Source organism: Pseudorasbora parva, chromosome 24, assembly GCF_024679245.1.
Source record: "Pseudorasbora parva isolate DD20220531a chromosome 24, ASM2467924v1, whole genome shotgun sequence".
In the NCBI taxonomy this organism is placed as follows: Eukaryota; Metazoa; Chordata; class Actinopteri; order Cypriniformes; family Gobionidae; genus Pseudorasbora; species Pseudorasbora parva.
Genome location: NC_090195.1, coordinates 3,236,917 through 3,257,300, shown reverse-complemented (window position 1 = coordinate 3,257,300; position 20,384 = coordinate 3,236,917). Strand labels below are relative to the sequence as shown.

The window sequence follows — 20,384 nt, the reverse complement described above, 5'->3', positions numbered from 1 at the left end:
CAATATCAAGCAGCATAACGTGTTGTTCTGCTAAAAATAACTGAAGCGGATGATACGGGAAGCCAGACACACTGAATATACGAAGGGCCGCGCCGCTCTGATGGTGAAAATAAGACACATTCAACCGCTCAGACACATCGACCCGTCCGCCATCTTGGAGCGCTGAACATGACGCTGTTCATCTCTCACACTAACACATCAATGCATTTCATGGACAGGGTCACAGCATTGAGCAGCCGATGACTGTAAAACACTGAGATATAAACTCCTGACGGACAGAGGAAAACCTTTCAGAGGTGAGAATGAGCCGCTTGTGTTTTTATAACTCAATATGCAGAATTATCACAGTAATGATAAACTAAATGCGGGGAGAATATCAGCTGATGTCTATTGCAGATATAAATATTCATACATGTGAATACGGTTGTTATGAAGGGAATGAGCCAGTAGAGGGCGATACTGATTATTCCTGAAATATCCGTCACACACACACACACACACACACTCCTCTGAGCGGATGGACATGAATCCATTTGAATGGTTTCTGTGTATTTTCATTTGAGGATTATATGTTGTAGTTCGTTGTGTGAGATTATTGGTTATTGTTTGCTGGAGTTTTAATCTTTATATCCACTGATAATATTGTTCGTTTCATGTATATGAATATTGATGTTGTATATTATTTGCCGTTGGTCACTTAAGGTGATTTCGATCTGTTGCTGAAATCTTTGTGATTTACTGTGATTGTCTGATGAGGAGCAGAACCTGTCTGTAGTTTATTAGTGTTTGATGTGTTTTATACTCATAACTGATATTAATATTTCTCCTTTTTCACAGTAACCACACCTCGATCCACATGTCGAGTCATATCTCAAATAAAGCAGCTGACGGATCTTTGTTCTTTCTAATCGATGGCCTTCAGTGATTCGACTGTTGAACTAGTTCTCATGAAACTTTATTACAAAAGCTGCAGATGCACAGTTAACTCTCGAGAGTTCACGGACCGGATTTGACTGATCCAATATGGCGGACGGCTCACATAGATCTCACTCATGTCACTGATCTATAAGAGCACAACATCTCAAAGCTGTGCTGAGATCAGTCAGACCGTTTCCATCACATTTTTATTCTCCAAGAGGAAATAAAGAAATACCAGAGACTCTGACAGGGACACTGATGGACTTTGTCTACTTGTTTCGATTTCTGACCTCTATAATTATTAAGAGTGGCAGCTTCATTTAGATGGTTTTATTTCAGATGCTCGTGTGACGATGATATTTCACATCCTCCTTTGAGCAGCTGCAGTTTCAGTTCAGTCACTGTGACTCTGACTGACGGAGGTTTTTGTACGACTCTTTATCACTGTGTGAACACAAGATCAACCAAACAAATATTAGCAGAATTTTTTTTGCAGTGGTAACTCTGACAGTAATAATGTCCAGCATCTTCAGTCTGGACTCCACTGATGGTCAGAGTGAAATCACTGTTAGATCCACTGCCACTGAATCTAGATGGAGTTCCTGTGTAGAGTTTTTTTGCATATCGAATCAGGAGTTTAGGAGCTTCTCCAGGTTTCTGTGAGTACCAGGCTAAACCTTCATCCCCATCATCCCATCTGCGCACATCTGTGCTGGTTTTACAGCTGATTTTGACCGTTTGTCCTCGTTGAGCTGTCATTGAGGGACTCTGAGTGACGCTGATCTGTCCTCTACACTCTGAAACACAACAAGAAGAAAATACACTCAAAACTTTGACAATATACTTGAATGAATGAATGAAATGAATTGATATCAAACTTGTGCTCCACAAACCTTGAGCAAACGCTGTGAGAGTCCAGATGAAGATGATGATGAAGGTCATGTTGATGAAGATTGTTGTGTGTGTCAGTGATGAAGTGTTAAACTCACAGCACTATAAACACTCTCACACACTGAAGCATCTGATCAATATGCAAACACACTCCAGATCATTTACCTGAAGACAGTCCCTCATTACACACACACACACACACACACACACACACACACACACACACACACACACACACACACGAGTATCTCTCAGTCACTGGATCAACTGAATTTGATCGAGTCCGTCACACATGATAGAAACATCTGCACTTTAATAAATCTTTATCAAATAAATGAAAATGAAATCTTTGTAAAAGCTTCATGAGGTGTAAATAGTCCTCACTTTAGATGAGCTCACAGAAATAGTCTGACAACTACTAAATGTTTTATAACTGAATTAATCATGAATTACAGGAGGAACACGTGTTAATAAAGCATTTACACACTGAGTAACTATTACTATATGTCTAAATAATATATATTAATGTACATCTAAAATGTTTTTTAATTATTTACTTTCTAAATGATCTTATGAACCACTGACAGCTCCTAAATAACTGGTTTGTAAATGTAATAATTTAGAAATGATAAATTGATCATTAATAAAGTATAAATATACAATTACTAAAAAAACATTATAGATATGATCATAAATCAAGAGTAAAGCATTTATAGCTGTATTTATAAACTGCTTATTAATGTCTATTAAAGCTTTATAAATGAGGAATTAATATTTACTAATGCTTAACTAATGATTCATAGCATGCAGTTATTATAAAGTGTGAATGTGTGTTTATATGATATCTGCATTATGAGGGATGAACTCGCTCAATCTGAACATGTTTATGATGATGATGATGCAGTTTAGAAAGAAGAATATATTAAATCATGAATGCAGAAAAACTCAAAAGTGGTGAAGGATTCAAAAATATCCACTGAAGATCAAAAGTGACTCAATTTCTTCATGAAGGATGTAATAGGAGACAAGACTTCTAAAAAAATCACCATCAAAAAGGTCAAAAACTGATGAAGCTCAAGAAAGTGATGTTCAATAAGATCATATCGAGTCTTTTCTTCACTGTGTGTGTGTGTGTGTGTGTGTGTGTGTGTGTCTGCAGTTTCAGTCACTGTGACTCTGACTGACGGAGGTTTTTGTACGACTCTTTATCACTGTGTGAACACAAGATCATCACCCGCACAATAACTATTAGAACCTGTTCTGCAGTGGCGACTCTGACAGTAATAATGTCCAGCATCTTCAGTCTGGACTCCACTGATGGTCAGAGTGAAATCTGTTCCACCTCGTGCTCCATTCCCACTGAATCGACTGAAACTCTCATCATAGAGATCATTTACAGCATAAATGATGAGTTTAGGAGCTTCTCCGTGTTTCTGCTGATACCAAGCTAAACCCCAGTCATCTATCCCAGTATCAGTTTTACAGTCCATGGCGGCGTTTTGTCCTTCAGAAACCGTCACAGCTTCAGGCTGAGTCACAGTGATTCCTCTGGACGCTGTTGACAACAACATGAATGTGTTTCAGCAAATCAAATGAACATTAAAGACTCAAAGATGACCAGCTGTGACTTCTGTTACCTGGAATAAAAGCCGTCAGAATCCAGATGAAGCTGCTCAAGAGATTCATGGTGTTTGCTGGTTTTGTACCGCGGTCAACAGCAGTGTGTTAGAAAGTGTGTGAGTCTGAACGCTATAAACACTCGGAGCGCTGAAGCACGTGCCGATGCAAAGTGAGTCTGAGCAAAAACCCTCTGGAGGAAAACACACATGAAGAGGAAACTGATCCAGTGTTTTATTCTCATGATCCAGTGTGTGTGTGTGTGTGTGTGTGTGTGTGTGTGTGTGTGTGTGTGTGTGTGTGTGAATCATTTCTCTTTTACTCTGCGTGAGTCTCTGGTTCAGACTACAGGTTTCTGATGAGTTGCATCACTAAAAGAAACAAGTATTTCACTGTGACCTCCATGAGAGGGCAAAGGTCATTCCAGAGGTCAGAGGTCATCATAACTTATTAAAATGCTTTGAGAAATACATGATCAGATGTGTAAAGATCAGCTCAGAGTCGTTCTGATTATATTATCTATTGAGATTTAATAGTTTTCATACATTAAGAGACATTTAGTCTCATATCAGTGTGTGTGTGTGTGTGTGTGTGTGTGTGTGTCGTGTCTTTCTCTGCTGGAGTGTGTGTTCATTTGAGTGTGACGGAGGTTTTTGTACGACGCTTTCACTAGAATGAAGCACTGTGGTGGACTTTCGGTGGAGGAACTAAACTGACGATCGGTAAGACTTTCTTAAATTATAATCCAAAAATTATTGATGTGTTTTAAGAAAAATTAGGTTTAAGGATATTTGTCTACAATATTCTTAATTAATAAAAAAAATATTGAAAAGCCGTATTATCATGTTTATCGTCATATTTCATCTAATTGTATTAATTGTTTGACCAACTTTCGACTATATTATGAATGTAATATTTGCTGATATTCGGTTTCAAGGCATATTTCATATTAGCAGGCTTTTTAATGTTTTACTAACTCACACCTGATGTATGCTAACATTTCATCGTATTTCACTTAATCACAATATTTTATGATTTTTGCAATTATTTCTTAATATATAGACAAAAATTTAATTTGATCTGTCATCATCATAAAGAAATGATCAGTTGATAAACATGTTAAAATGAATCATTTCTCAAACTATTAAGTTATGTTTATGAGGAAGTGTCCTGAATGATGATTATTTTCAAAACACAAATAATGGAAACGCTTTATAAACTCATTTGTTAACATTAGTTAATGTATTAACCAACATGAACTAAACATGAGCAGCACATTTGTTCCAGTATTTATTAATCTTTGTTAATGTTCGTTAATAAAAATCCAGCTGTTCATTGTTTGTTCATGTTAGTTCACAGCACATTAACTAATGTTAACAAACACAACTTCTGATTTTAATAATGTATTAGTAAATGTTGAAATGAACATGAACTCAGATGAATAAATGCTGGAGAAGTTTTGTTCATTCTTAGTTCATGTTGACTAAAGTAGTTCTCTAATGTTAACTCATGAAACCTTATTGTAAAGTGTTCCCCAAATAATATTAAAATTGGTTTAAACATTTTACTCAATTCAGAAAAGAACAAATTCGCATTAATTTTACAGTATATCACGTCTGCTTCAGATAACCGATTTATTTATTTGTACATATATATTGTACTTGATATATTTAGTAGCGGTGAATATTTTATTTTAATGGAGAATATTTCTAAAATGAATTTGGGATAGTTTGTCTGTGGTTTATGAATGAAAGCAGTGATGTGGAATTTCTGTACAGATGAAGTTATGATTTTTACTGCATTACCATCTCTGACCTCTAACACAGACGTTAATGTTGTGTGTGTGTGTGTGTGTGTGTGTGTGTGTGTGCAGCCGGGCCCTCCGTGAAGCCCTCCGTGTCTCTGCTGCCTCCCTCTTCTCTGCAGATCTCTGGAGACTCAGCCGCTCTGCTCTGCCTGCTCAGCTCTTACTCTCCACAGGGGGCGACGGTGAGCTGGACGCTGGACGGGTCAGAGGTCACCGATGGGGTTCAGACCAGCGCAGAGAGCGAGCGGGACGGACGCTACAGCCGCAGCAGCGTCCTGAGCCTCAGCAAAGCACGCTGGGAAGCCACAAATGGCTTCGTCTGCAGAGTAACACATGACGGAGCTCATCACGAGGCCTCGTTCCTCAAGAGCTCCTGCTGATGTTTCTCCAGTGAAGACGAGCCGTATCTGAGCGTCCGGCAGGATTCACAGCAGTCACGGGATCTACAGCTCAATACTGAAGCCGTCTGTCAATGTGCTGCCATTGCTGTTCATTCAATAAAGCTTCTGAACGCCTTACATTTGTGTTGGACTGCATCATTGATCAGTGTGTGTCGTTCATTCAGTCCTGCGCTAAAGTTTCAGCTGCTTTTGATTGATTGTAATAGTTGAGAACAGCTGCATTTAGCAGGAAATGTCAAATGAAGCTCTTGGGGTTTGAACATGGTCACTGGAGACGGAGCTGCTCTATTCTGAGAGGATCACAATCACTAAACCTGCCAATGCAAATGAGATTTACACCTCAAACTCACAGTTTCACTCTTTGATTGGTTCAACGCTCTGAACTGGAACACTTTCACTTCTGCTCATGAGAAATGACTTATTATGAGATGAATAAATTCATAATCAGCTGGAGATGAAGGAGCTGCTTGAGAAACGGCTCAAAAACATCTTTATGTTGCTGATACACAATGACTTTACAGTGTAGTTTAATGTACAAATACAAAACAACATATGACGCCATTATTATTTGTTTGACTTCATATCATTCTACATTTTATATCAGTTGTAGATCCTCACAATCCACACAGGAAGCCCCGTCAGAAACTGTCCATGCTCCGCTCCCATCTTAGAGGATTATTCAGAAAAGTGAAACACGGTTTGGATGATTTAAAATATCAAACTTAACGTTAGATAATATTAAATTTCAATTCCTCAGACAATTAAATGCAGCCATAATCACCAGAAGATACCAATTTAATATTAATGTATATGGGGGGGCTGAGGTTAAAGGCTGCGTGATTCAGAAAACCCATCAAAAATGAAAACAAATGTTTATTAATGCTGGAATATGTGTGTCCCGTAGCCTATGGCCTCTTAAACAATGCTCTTGGGCTCCATGGTACTTCTGTTACTGTCGGGCCCTGTGTGAATCTGAAGGCCCCAAATCCTCTTATAGAACGATCATCCCATCTTCTTTTCCTTTCGGCTGTTCCCTTCAGGGGTCGCCACAGCGAATCATCTTCCTCCATCTAGTCCTATCCTCTGTATCTTCTTCTCTCAGACCGACGACCTTCATGTCCTCCTTCACTCCATCCATAAACCTCCTCTTCGGTCTTCCTCTTGACCTCCTGCCTGGCAGCTCTAACCTCAGCATCCTTTTACCGATATATTCTCTCTCCCTCCTCTGAACATGTCCAAACCATCTCAGCCTGGCCTCTCTAACTTTGTCTCCAAAACATCTCACATGTGCTGTCCCTCTGATGGACTCATTCCTGATCCTGTCCATCCTCGTCACTCCCAAAGAGAAGCTCAACATCTTCAGCTCTGCTGCCTCTAGCTCTTCCTCCTGTCTGTTCCTCAAACCACACAACATCGCCGGTCTCACTACTGTCCTCTACACCTTTCCTTTCATTCTTGCTGACACTCTTTTATCACACAACAGACCTGACACATTTCTCCACCCATTCTGACCTGCCTGCACACACTTCTTCACCTCTTTTCCACACTCCCCATTGCTCTGGACTGTCGACCCTAAGTACTTAAAATCCTGCACCTTCTTTACCTCTTCTCCCCGTAACCTCACTGTTCCACTTGGTTCCCACTTTTGAGACACGACTGAAGCGTGATGTTGTGACGCTTCCCCTCACGTGTACATTGATGGGCGTTCCTCAAGTTTACTGCTATGGCCGTGCTTCTGAGCCAGCGGGGAATGAAAAACAAAGGACCTGCGAGAGACATCCATGTGCTCTACTTATACTGGATAGTCGCGTCACAATCAACGTATTAATTTGCCTAAAGATGGGAATCGGTCAGCTTTTTTGATGTGCAGCATTTTCTTCCTCCGTCTATCTTCTGCCTGACTCTTTCTGTCCAGGTTTGAGTAGGCCTACTGTTAATAAACTACGTGTTTATTCTCACACTTGGATCTTCTGTTATTTCTTCCCCAGACACAAACTGAAATCACTCAGATCTCAAACGTGTGACTGATCTATAAGAGCTCAAAATCTCTTTCTGACCTCTATAATTATTAAGAGTGGCAGCTTCATTTAGATGGTTTTATTTCAGATGCTCGTGTGACGATGATATTTCACATCCTCCTTTGAGCAGCTGCAGCTTCAGTTCAGTCACTGTGACTCTGACTGACGGAGGTTTTTGTACGACTCTTTATCACTGTGTGAACACACCACCACTGTGGTAACTCTGACAGTAATAATGTCCAGCATCTTCAGTCTGGACTCCACTGATGGTCAGAGTGAAATCACTGTTAGATCCACTGCCACTGAATCTAGATGGAGTTCCTGACTCAAGTTTTTTTGCATAATAAATCAGGAGTTTAGGAGCTTCTCCAGGTTTCTGTGAGTACCAGAATAAACCTTCATCCCCATCATCCCATCTGTACACATCTGTGCTGGTTTTACAGCTGATTTTGACCGTTTGTTCTGGTTGAGCTGTCATTGAGGGACTCTGAGTGACGCTGATCTGTCCTCTACACTCTGAAACACAACAAGAAGAAAATACACTCAAAACTTTGACAATATACTTGAAGAAATGAATTGATATCAAACTTGTGCTCCACAAACCTTGAGCAAACGCTGTGAGAGTCCAGATGAAGATGATGATGAAGGTCATGTTGATGAAGATTGTTGTGTGTGTCAGTGATGAAGTGTTAAACTCACAGCACTATAAACACTCTCACACACTGAAGCATCTGATCAATATGCAAACACACTCCAGATCATTTACCTGAAGACAGTCACTCATTACACACACACACACACGCACACACGCACACACACACACACACAGAGAAGTGAGAACATCTATACCTTTTCCATAACATTCAATCTTATTTTCAAGACCAGATTCATATTTATTAATCATTTACTTTCTAAATGATCTTATGAACCACTGACAGCTCCTAAATAACTGGTTTGTAAATGTAATAATTTAGAAATTGTTCATCAATAAAGTACAATTATTAAAAACATTATAGATAAACCTTTATTAAACCTTCATTATAGCAAAACCTCACACTCAAGAAGCAAAACATCAGGCCATATTTGCACAACTATAAGCACATTGTCAACCTCACAATTGTTGCAAAACTCTACAAACAGTGATTTGCAAAACACTAAACACACTTAACATACATTACACACACACATCTATCATGAAGTCGCTTCCTTGCAATACCAAAGCACTGACTGTCAAATTACCGCACCGTCCAACCAATTGGTTCAACACAGTCATCAGCTGTGCAGACACTCGTCTGCTGAACTGTAGACACACCAATCAGGTGAATAAGCACTATAAAAAAACAGCAGGTGAGATCATCGGTCTTCAAACACAACGGAAAGAGTCAGAGAAAGAGTAAGACGAGGAGGAGGACAAGGCGGAGGCCTGTGACCGGATGGAGGAGCAGCAATGCAAGGATGGATTCGTCATTCAAGACGTTTCTTTCCGAGGTGTATTGCTGAAACAACATTACCTGCGCTGTTGATGAAAATCTCTGGCCAGAACCCGCGAGGCGGAGAGACAATGTCTAGGTTGTTGTTTTTATTTTTTACAGTAAGCTTACAGTACAATATGTAAAGTGACATTTTGTTACAGTATTATGAATGTCCATGTCAACATTTTGGGCATGTTGAAATAAATGAGTTTCTTCAGTCTGCATCATTGGTCTTGTGTAGTGTTTGGTGGATTTACATTATATTTGTACATTGATGGTGGCCTACTCTAATCATTGGGAAGGAGAAGTGCTAAAAGTGTTTTAGGTTTATCGAGCAGAGTGTAACTCGTGCAAAGAGAGTCTAGAGATGTGAAACGTGTGTGTTTCATATGGTAACAAAGTGTGTTTTTTAAACAGAAGTGTCTAGTTTTTACAAGAGTGTTTAATTATGCAAAGGATCTGTAGTGTTTTTCTGATTGGGTGTGTGGTTGTGCTGATTGTGTGTAGTGTTTTAAAAACACGGGCCCTGTTTTGAAAATCGTGCTTAATCCAAAAAAACTGTAATTGGAGACGAGACTTCCAAAAAAAATCAATCAAAAAGGTCAAAAACTGATGAAGCTCAAGAAAGTGATTCACTGTTGAGTGTGTGTGTGTGTGTGTGTGTGTGTGTGCGCGCACAGCTGCAGTTTCAGTTCTGTCACAGTGACTGACGGAGGTTTTTGTACGACTCTTTATCACTGTGTGAACACATAATCACCCACACAATTACCATTAGAATTTGTTCTGCAGTGGAAACTCTGACAGTAATAATGTCCAGCATCTTCAGTCTGGACTCCACTGATGGTCAGAGTGAAATCACTGTTAGATCCACTGCCACTGAATCTAGATGGAGTTCCTGACTGACGGCTGCTTGTCCAATAAATCAGGAGTTTATGAGCTTCTCCAGGTTTCTGTGAGTACCAGGACACACAGGGTGGGCTGCAGGGTGCATCTCTACTGAGTTTACAGCTCATCTCAACAGTTTCTCCTGGTTTTGCAGTTTTCACTGAAGGAGTCTGAGTCACTGTGATCTGAGCTCTACAGCCTGAAAAACAAATCATTCATCAGTCCATATAGTATACATTATCTGACATATTTAAGCCGTGTTAAAATGATGTAATTTAAATGATTAATTTGAAATATAAACTCTTCACCTTGTAGAAAGCAGTATAAGAGTGTCCAGATGATGATGAAGGTCATGTTGATGAAGATTGTTGTGTGTGTCAGTGATGAAGTGTTAAACTCACAGCACTATAAACACTCTCACACACTGAAGCATCTGATCAATATGCAAACACACTCCAGATCATTTACCTGAAGACAGTCACCCATTAACACACACACACACACACACGCACACACACACACACACACACACACACACACACACACACACACACACACACACACACACACACACACACACACACACAGATCTTCTGTCCAAGAGCAGCTGCTGACCACTGAGGACGCAGTTTCAGCTCCATCACTCCAACTTCACCGACTCTCACCGGTGTGTGTGTGCAGAGCTCTGAATACACTGTCAAAATCTTACTTCTTAATCCAAAATAAAATTAATAATTACATAATTTTTTCTTAATTAAGTTTAAATTGTGACTATTTAAAGTTTTAAAGATGTTACATTTACACACAGTCACGTTTTTTAAATGCATTTCTTAAATAATCAGCATATTTGTCAGATTGTGAAATGTATTCTGAACATTTAGTTTAATCACTCAATGGAGCATGAAAACAATGATGAACCTCAGATACATGTGACATTTTTAATGAGAGCTTTATATGTCATTTAATATCCATGAAAATCCTCACTGTTGAGTGTGTGTGTGTGTGTGTGTGTGTGTGTGTGTGTGTGTGTGTGTGTGTGTGTGAGCAGCTGCAGTTTCAGTTCAGTCACTGTGACTCTGACTGACGGAGGTTTTTGTACGACTCTTTATCACTGTGTGAACACACGATCATCACCCGCACAATAACCATTAGAACCTGTTCTGCAGTGGTAACTCTGACAGTAATAATGTCCAGCATCTTCAGTCTGGACTCCACTGATGGTCAGAGTGAAATCACTGTTAGATCCACTGCCACTGAATCTAGATGGAGTTCCTGACTCAAGGCGGCTTACTCCATAAATCAGGAGTTTAGGAGCTTCTCCAGGTTTCTGTGAGTACCAGGCTAAACCTTCATCCCCATCATACCATCTGTACACATCTGTGCTGGTTTTACAGCTGATTTTGACCGTTTGTTCTGGTTGAGCTGTCATTGAGGGACTCTGAGTGACGCTGATCTGTCCTCTACACTCTGAAACACAACAAGAAGAAAATACACTCAAAACTTTGACAATACACTTGAAGAAATGAATTGATATCAAACTTGTGCTCCACAAACCTTGAGCAAACGCTGTGAGAGTCCAGATGAAGATGATGATGAAGGTCATGTTGATGAAGATTGTTGTGTGTGTCAGTGATGAAGTGTTAAACTCACAGCACTATAAACACTCTCACACACTGAAGCATCTGATCAATATGCAAACACACTCCAGATCATTTACCTGAAGAGAGTCACTCATTACACACACACACACAGACACACACACACACACACACACACGCGCGCACGCACGCACACACACACACAGAGAGAGAGAAGTGAGAACATCTAGACTTTTTCATAACATTCAATCTTACATTTACTAGATTCATATTTATTAATCATTTACTTTCTAAATGATCTTATGAACCACTGACAGCTCCTAAATAACTGGTTTGTAAATGTAATAATTTAGAAATTGATCATCAATAAAGTACAATTATTAAACACATTATAGATATGATCATAAATCAAAAGTAAAGCATTTATAGCTGTATTTATAAACTGCTTATTAATGTCTATTAAAGCTTTATAAATGATGAATTAATATTTACTAATGCTTAACTAATGATTCATAGCATGCAGTTATTATAAAGTGTGAATGTGTGTTTATATGATATCTGCATTATGAGGGATGAACTCGCTCAATCTGAACATGTTTATGATGCTGATGATGCAGTTTAGAAAGAAGAATATATTAAAGCCGCACTTGGCTACTTTTGCTCTCGGGGTCCCCCTACTGTTTGGAAAAAATAATGTCCTCAACTACTGTCGTAAGCTCTGTCATCCATGGGCGTAGGTTTAGGGGGGGACGCTAGGTACTAGTCCCAATCAATATTTTAAGATGGCAAAATTGTCCCCACCAATATTTTAGCAAACTCCTTCGTGCTGCTATATGGATCGATTCCTTGTCGTTCCATATTTACAAGCAAAATGACGCGTCCCGCCGTATCAAACCAATACGGGACGCGATGCACAAGAATGGGTTTTAGCAGCTTTGCTGCCATAGAGACGGAGTCTCGAGAACATGCGCTGTAAACTTGCGCGCTTTTTTAAAAACATGTCAATCTCGCGTCCACCATTTAAACGCAAGAGGATTTCCAGATATAGGGCTGAATAGAAAAAAAAGGTATCAGTGGGTCTGTCCCATTTTTTACGGCCTATGGTCTGTCCAGTAACTTACGATGAACCTAAGACAAACTGCAACCTTTGCAGAGAAGCATTTCAGTGTCTCAGCTCAGACTGTCTGACTGAAAGCAGCAGTGATGACAGACACATCGTGCTTCTAGGTAACTTAGTCCTATTGTTTTTTTTAATGGATAATATATTAATATAATATTCCATACATTATCAAAGCTTGGCAGACTTATTTTTCTAGACATTAGACTGGTTAATTAATAGATTATAGCCTAATTAATGTTATTAATTTATCATTTAGCTATAGGCTATATTAATAATAAATAATCCTGTCATATAAAGTTTGACATTTAAAAAATATTTAGATAAAAATGGGACAAATAATTGCATTATAGTAAATTAATATAGAAAATTTAATTTAATTTTTGAATTTCAGAACATTTTTGTCAGTTAAGTGGTTACTGGTTCAAAATGACTGCTTAAAGAGACAGTGCACCCAAAAATTAAAATCTGTCAATTTCCTTTTTTAAACCTGTATACATTTTTGTTATGTTGAATTCCTACCATGGAAGTAAATGGTGCCCCCAAAGCAGCCTGGTTACAAACTTTCTTCAAAATATCTTCTTTTGTGTTCAGCAGAACAGAGAAACTCATACAGGTTTGGAACATCATGATGGAGAGTAAATGATGACAGAATTTTTATTCTTGGGTGAGCCATCCCTTTAAAGTGCACCAATATAGGCTATTAAAGAGTTATTTAGAAATAAATAAAATAATCAAATGTAAAATAATATAAAATGTGTTCTGTTGCAAGTTTGCATAGGCCTACTTGATTCGGTAACACTTTAGAATACTGTTTCTTACTTAATGCATAACTAATAAAGAGTTACTGCAGTACTAATGAATAATTCTTCATTAACACTCAAGTCACTAATATTAACTACTAAGGAATGAGTGTTAACTAATCAATATGTAATAGCATTTTTTAATTGTGTTAAGTATCAATTAGTTAATCAGTAACTATTCAATTCAGTTATGCCTCCTTAAGAACTACTATTAAGTAACTACTAATTCAGCTTCACAAGGAATAACTATTAAGTAACTACTAATTAACAGTGATGCACAGTATCAGATCGAGGCCCTTTCTTCTTCTTTAGTACTTATGTTGTTAGATAAATGTACTACTGTTATGTGTACTATATTCATTTACATTCACTCGCAAATGTGCCGATTAATGTTTCTGTCTGTGTGTGTCCCCACGCTATAATGTTGCAGTTCTTGCAGCATTAAATCAGAGAAAACAATTCTAGTGAAAGAGTACACAGAATCATGAGTGCACATGCAGAGTGCACAAAATGTGAGCGCACACGCAATTTCTGTGAGTCCAGTTTTGTGCGAGAGAATGGATTGAGATTCCGCTTGTAAGCAGAGATTTATCGCTTGTAAACTTGATGTGCTCTCGCGGTACAATATTAATACTACATTAATGAGGATGTTGATGATTTTTTTTTTTTTTTTTTTTTATGTAAGTATTGTCTGCAACCAGAAGTTCAGGACGGAACCCCATCCCCAATCTAAGTGCCTTGCCAACATGGCTCAGGCATTTTATGTTTATGTGATACCAAATGATTTCTGTATTTAAGGCAATGACTGAGGGGGAAATGAGAATACAGGGAACCTATGAGTCATTAAAAAAGAATTACCAAATAGTTCTCAAGGAGTTACTTAGAACCTGGAACAGTATTCTAAAGTGAAAACAAACCCATTCATAATTAATGAAGAATTACCAAATAGTTCTCAAGGAGTTACTTAGAACCAGGAACAGTTTTCTAAAGTGAAAACAAACCCATTCATAATTAATGAAGAACTACCAAATAGTTAATAGTTAAATAATTAAGCCTAACTACCATTAATACAGAACTAATAAAGGAAATTTGACCCTCTATTCTAAAGTGAAAGTTTTATCCTCATTAATTATGACACTTATTGAATGATATTTTAAGTTTACTAACCAGAATAAGTCAATAATTAAGCCTAACTACCATTAATACAGTACTAATAAAGGAAATTTGACCCTCTATTCTAAAGTGAAAGTTTTATCCTCATTAATTATGACACTTATTGAATGATATTTTAAGTTTACTAACCAGAATAAGCCACTAATTAAGCCTAACTACAATTAATACAGTACTAATAAAGGAAATTTGACCCTCTATTCTAAAGATAAGTTCTTATTGTTTAGCAGTTATGTGTATTTTTATGTGTGGTTCTACATGAATCTAATACGTAAAACATTAAAAGCAATAAACATTCTGCTGCACACTCAGTTCAAAGGATTTACATTAAACAAACTACACCATAAAACCCTAAAATGAATAAGATTTCTGTAATCATTTAACCATTATTTATCAAGTAATACTTATGTTGCTTGCCATGGGCCACAATGACTAGAAAGTACACCAAAACGCAACATAAATTCACAAAAGACACTGATTTAATTCGTTCGGTGTAATCCACATCTTTAGAATCCATACGAGGAACTTCTTTATCCAGCGTTCTCCATCTTTCTCTTCAACAGCGACCGTAAACAAAACCCGCGCTGGTGGGGAATTCAAACATTGCGTTTTACGCCAGTGATATCAAACGCTCATTGGCTCTTGCCTGCTTCGTCACAGATTGCGACAAGCCGTGTTTTAGTTTTTAGTCTGTGGTGAATGAGAAACGCGCGCGCCTTCAAATAGTGGGATTAAGTTTAAATTAAATAACTTAAATTCTCTGTAACGTTACCTCATACAAAACTATATCACCAGAGATGACTTCGACTGCAACACATCGTCACTCGGACTACTATTGGTACCGCTTTTGACATTTTCACAATAAAGAAATGATTGTGATTACACTTTTGTTAGTTATGTTTTTCTTTATATATTTTCACTTTAAAAAAATCATTATGTGTATGTTTAGAGGTTTGAGTGAGATTAGGGGCTCAAAATATAATTGTAATGCTAGATTGCCCATTTACCCATTAAGTTGTATTGTCATTTTTAGTCTCTGTTAAATTGCTATGTTTGTGTTTAGGGAAGTAACATGTATCTATAAAATGGTAAAAGGAAAATTGTAAATGTGTATATGATATAAAATATATTTTATGTATTTTGAGGTAAAAACACCTTTGTTTAAATGTTGCCAATACGTTCATGTTGTACCTTTCACTATTTATCCAAATAGACAAAAAATATGTTTTGTGTCTGTAGAAGCTGCTTAATTAACTTATATAAATTACTACCATAATTGGATATAAAACTTTCACTTTAGAATAGAGGGTCAAATTTCCTTTATTAGTACTGTATTAATGGTAGTTAGGCTTAATTATTGATTTATTCTGGTCAATAAACTTAAATATCATTCAATAAGTGTCATAATTAATGAGGATAAAACTTTCACTTTAGAATAGAGGGTCAAATTTCCTTTATTAGTTCTGTATTAATGGTAGTTAGGCTTAATTATTTAACTATTAACTATTTGGTAATTCTTCATTAATTATGAATGGGTTTGTTTTCACTTTAGAATACTGTTCCTGGTTCTAAGTAACTCCTTGAGAACTATTTGGTAATTCTTCAATAATTATGAATGGGTTCCTTATGTTTTCACTTTAGAATACTGTTCCAGGTTCTAAGTAACTCCTTGAGAACTATTTGGTAATTCTTCAATAATTATGAATGGGTTTGTTTTCACTTCAGAATACTGTTCCAGGTTCTAAGTAACTACTTGGGAACTATTTGGTAATTCTTTTTTAATGACTCATAGGTTCCCTGTATTCTCATTTCCCCCTCAGTCATTGCCTTAAATACAGAAATCATTTGGTATCACATAAACATAAAATGCCTGAGCCATGTTGGCAAGGCACTTAGATTGGGGATGGGGTTCCGTCCTGAACTTCTGGTTGCAGACAATACTTACATTAAAAAAAGAAAAGAAATCATCAACATCCTCATTAATGTAGTATTAATATTGTACCGCGAGAGCACATCAAGTTTACAAGCAATAAATCTCTGCTTACAAGCGGAATCTCAATCCATTCTCTCGCACAAAACTGGACTCACAGAAATTGCGTGTGCGCTCACATTTTGTGCACTCTGCATGTGCACTCATGATTCTGTGTACTCTTTCACTAGAATTGTTTTCTCTGATTTAATGCTGCAAGAACTGCAACATTATAGCGTGGGGACACACACAGACAGAAACATTAATCGGCACATTTGCGAGTGAATGTAAATGAATATAGTACACATAACAGTAGTACATTTATCTAACAACATAAGTACTAAAGAAGAAGAAAGGGCCTCGATCTGATACTGTGCATCACTGTTAATTAGTAGTTACTTAATAGTTATTCCTTGTGAAGCTGAATTAGTAGTTACTTAATAGTAGTTCTTAAGGAGGCATAACTGAATTGAATAGTTACTGATTAACTAATTGATACTTAACACAATTAAAAAATGCTATTACATATTGATTAGTTAACACTCATTCCTTAGTAGTTAATATTAGTGACTTGAGTGTTAATGAAGAATTATTCATTAGTACTGCAGTAACTCTTTATTAGTTATGCATTAAGTAAGAAACAGTATTCTAAAGTGTTACCCTTGATTCCATGTTTATTGTTGAGCTGTTGTCATTGTTTAATTGTCACTCTTATCACTACTATCACTCTTTAAATGCCAAGTTCATAAATGATTTTCAAAAACTGATTCAAAACTGATTTGGAAAAAAAAAAACCTTACACACAAAATAACTTATTTTCAATATAAAAAGTGATTGGGCATGATTATATAGCATTATGGCTTTAAAATCAAAAAATGTGGTTATAATGGAAGTCAATGGGGCAAAAACAGCCACAAACGGTAAATGAGGGAGAAAACTGATCCTGTACAAAAACTAACAATGCATCAAATCTAAAGTTGTTACTAATCTTTGACATGCTCAATAATGTGATAAGATGTGATAATAAATCCAGTCAACAATCATTTTTTATATTGAAAATAAGTAATTTTGTGTGCATGTTGGGTTTTTTTTCCAAATCAGTTTTGAAAATCATTTATGAACTTGACAATGAAAGAGTATTTTGTTTTTTATTATTATTATGGTATTGGATTGGGCTGAAAAGCCTCATAAATTAATAATCGTATTCATTCCTAAACTATGGTGCAATTCCATACGCAGAAATAAATAATAGACTATATAATCTGGGCAAACCTGGTGGGATGTCCCCACCAAAGCTGAGACCAAACCTACGCCCTTGCTGTCATCCTACATCAGGGGATGCCATCGCGCGTGCATTTGCTGACATGACAGCCCTGATAGCCCTGAACTAGTGATGCGCGGGTCGTCTCATAACCCGCGGACCCCGTATGTCTATTTAATTGTTGCGGGTGCGGGGCGGGTTGTAAAAATATATACAGTGGTGCGGGGCGGGCCAAATAACTTCATAAAAGCGTCCCGCGGGTCGGTGCAGCACTAACAGTTCCCCTGAACACTGCAGGAGGAGTTCACATGCAGGTGTTCTGGCGTCGCGTGTGAAATGTCTTCATCCCAGGTACAGTCAGTGGCATGTTTCAGCATGTCATATGAATATAATTTCATGGGTTTTATTTTTTTCAAACGCCAAATAATCACGATGCTCACGTTTACAAGCCAGCGTCATTATAGTAGTCTATTGGTTACCGTTTTACAGAATCTATATGATACTTCAGTTCAATGTTTGAGTGGTAGCTCACCGTAACAAGCAGGACAGCATCGGTCGGGCACGCCTCCTTCAGCTCACGCCGACGAGCAAACGCTGGTCACATGTTGATCCTCGTCCTGCGTTTAATCACATCACTTTTTCATTTCCTCTTATTGCTTTCCTCCAACAAAACCTTTTCTTTCTTATTTGTCTCTGCTGCTTCGGACATGACTATATTATCCAACGAACAAAGTTGGGCTTGCACGTCCGAATGTAAGGAAGTGTGTGTGTTGGTGGAAGTGACGTATATGCCGTAAAGCAGTCGAATTTTGTAGTTCTTTTTGTTCTCGGGTTACTACCCAAAACCCGAAGTTTAAAAGTACGATTAAAAACGATACAGAACCCATCAGGTTATGGCAGACGTGTCATTCAACCTATTGTAAGTCGATTTATCATCACAAGAGTCTTAAAAAATAAATTATGAAGGTTGAAAAGTTACCTAGTGCTGCTTTAAATCATAAATGCAGAAAAACAAAAGTGTTGAAGAATTGAAAAATATCCACTGAAGATCAAAAGTGACTGAATTTCTTCATGAAGGATGTAATAGGAGACAAGACTTCTAAAAAAATCACAAAAAGGTCAAAAACTGATGAAGCTCAAGAAAGTGATGTTCAATAAGATCATATTGAGTCATTTCTTCAGTGTGTGTGTGTGTGTGTGTGTGTGTGTGTGTGAGCAGCTGCAGTTTTAGTTCAGTCACTGTGACTCTGACTGTCGGAGGTTTTTGTACGACTCTTTATCACTGTGTGAACACATAATCACCCACACAACCATAAGAACCTGTTCTGCAGTGGAAACTCTGACAGTAATAATGTCCAGCATCTTCAGTCTGGACTCCACTGATGGTCAGAGTGAAATCACTGTTAGATCCACTGCCACTGAATCTAGATGGAGTTCCTGACTCAAGACTGTTGGTCAAATAAATCAGGAGTTTAGGAGCTTCTCCAGGTTTCTGTGAGTACCAGGCCACACAGGGTGGGCTGCAGGGTGTATCTCTACTGAGTTTACAGCTCATCTCAACAGTTTCTCCTGGTTTTGCAGTTTTCACTGAAGGAGTCTGAGTCACTGTGATCTGAGCTCTACAGCCTGAAAAACAAATCATTCATCAGTCCATATAGTATACATTATTTGACATAATTTAAGCCGTGTTAAAATGATGTAATTTAAATGATTTATTTGAAATATAAACTCTTCACCTTGTAGAAAGCAGTATAAGAGTGTCCAGATGATGATGAAGGTCATGTTGATGAAGATTGTTGTGTGTCAGTGATGAAGTGTTAAACTCACAGCACTATAAACACTCTCACACACTGAAGCGTCTGATCAATATGCAAACACACTCCAGATCATTTACCTGAAGACAGTCACTCATTAACACACACACACGCACACACACACACACACACACACACACACACACACACACACACACACACACACACACACACACACACACACACAGGTTTGTCATTTAGTATCTTTGCTAATAATCTTCTATTTTCAGAAACACACTCATGATTTCCTTCATGTTATTTTGGGCAGATCTTCTCCCTCTAAACACAGTTTTAATGATCAGTTTCATTCAGACTTTGATGCTGAGAGCATTTAATACCTGTGCTGCAGATTTATATCATCCATGAGACTGTACAACAGGTCAAAGGTCATCCAATAGGGAATGACCATCTAAATCTGGCTGAAGATTTCATTATAAAGCCGGTCGACAGAATTAGTGTAAATGTGATGAATGCGTTTGGGACTGATTATGAAACAAATGATTTCAGATTTCATGATATGAGTATTTATATTTAAAGATGAACATGTGTGTGTGTGTGTTTCTGGATCAGTCCATGTGTGATGTTGAGAAGAGCTGCTGTTGAGTCTCAGATCAGTGTGTGTGTCGGCTCTTTCTCTGCTGGA

The 20,384-nt window shown here is 37.7% G+C and overlaps 1 long non-coding RNA gene and 6 gene segments (V, D, J or C); 1 reads left to right on the top strand and 6 right to left on the bottom strand.

The window, feature by feature from the left end:
• Window positions 1-1,198: 1,198 nt before the first annotated feature.
• LOC137063695 (Ig kappa chain V region 3368-like) lies at window positions 1,199-2,035 on the bottom strand. The segment is given in 2 exon segments: window positions 1,199-1,715; window positions 1,812-2,035. Coding segments are annotated over 2 exon segments (405 nt in total).
• Window positions 2,032-3,630, bottom strand: LOC137063697 (immunoglobulin kappa variable 1-12-like). The segment is given in 2 exon segments: window positions 2,032-3,364; window positions 3,447-3,630. Coding segments are annotated over 2 exon segments (396 nt in total).
• Window positions 3,631-3,855: 225 nt separating this feature from the next.
• LOC137064115 (uncharacterized) lies at window positions 3,856-5,751 on the top strand. The gene is made up of 2 exons (XR_010901498.1): window positions 3,856-4,148; window positions 5,300-5,751. It is a non-coding gene; the product is annotated as an uncharacterized lncRNA (long non-coding RNA).
• Window positions 5,752-5,872: 121 nt separating this feature from the next.
• Window positions 5,873-8,433, bottom strand: LOC137064114 (immunoglobulin kappa variable 4-1-like). The segment is given in 2 exon segments: window positions 5,873-8,168; window positions 8,256-8,433. Coding segments are annotated over 2 exon segments (375 nt in total).
• A 384-nt stretch (window positions 8,434-8,817) lies between these two features.
• LOC137063392 (Ig kappa chain V-III region PC 7183-like) lies at window positions 8,818-12,749 on the bottom strand. The segment is given in 3 exon segments: window positions 8,818-10,208; window positions 10,318-11,476; window positions 11,564-12,749. Coding segments are annotated over 2 exon segments (408 nt in total).
• LOC137064284 (immunoglobulin kappa variable 1D-13-like) lies at window positions 9,859-10,363 on the bottom strand. The segment is given in 2 exon segments: window positions 9,859-10,208; window positions 10,318-10,363. Coding segments are annotated over 2 exon segments (396 nt in total).
• Window positions 12,750-19,068: 6,319 nt separating the features above from the next.
• LOC137063398 (immunoglobulin kappa variable 1D-13-like) lies at window positions 19,069-19,750 on the bottom strand. The segment is given in 2 exon segments: window positions 19,069-19,553; window positions 19,664-19,750. Coding segments are annotated over 2 exon segments (393 nt in total).
• Window positions 19,751-20,384: the final 634 nt, after the last annotated feature.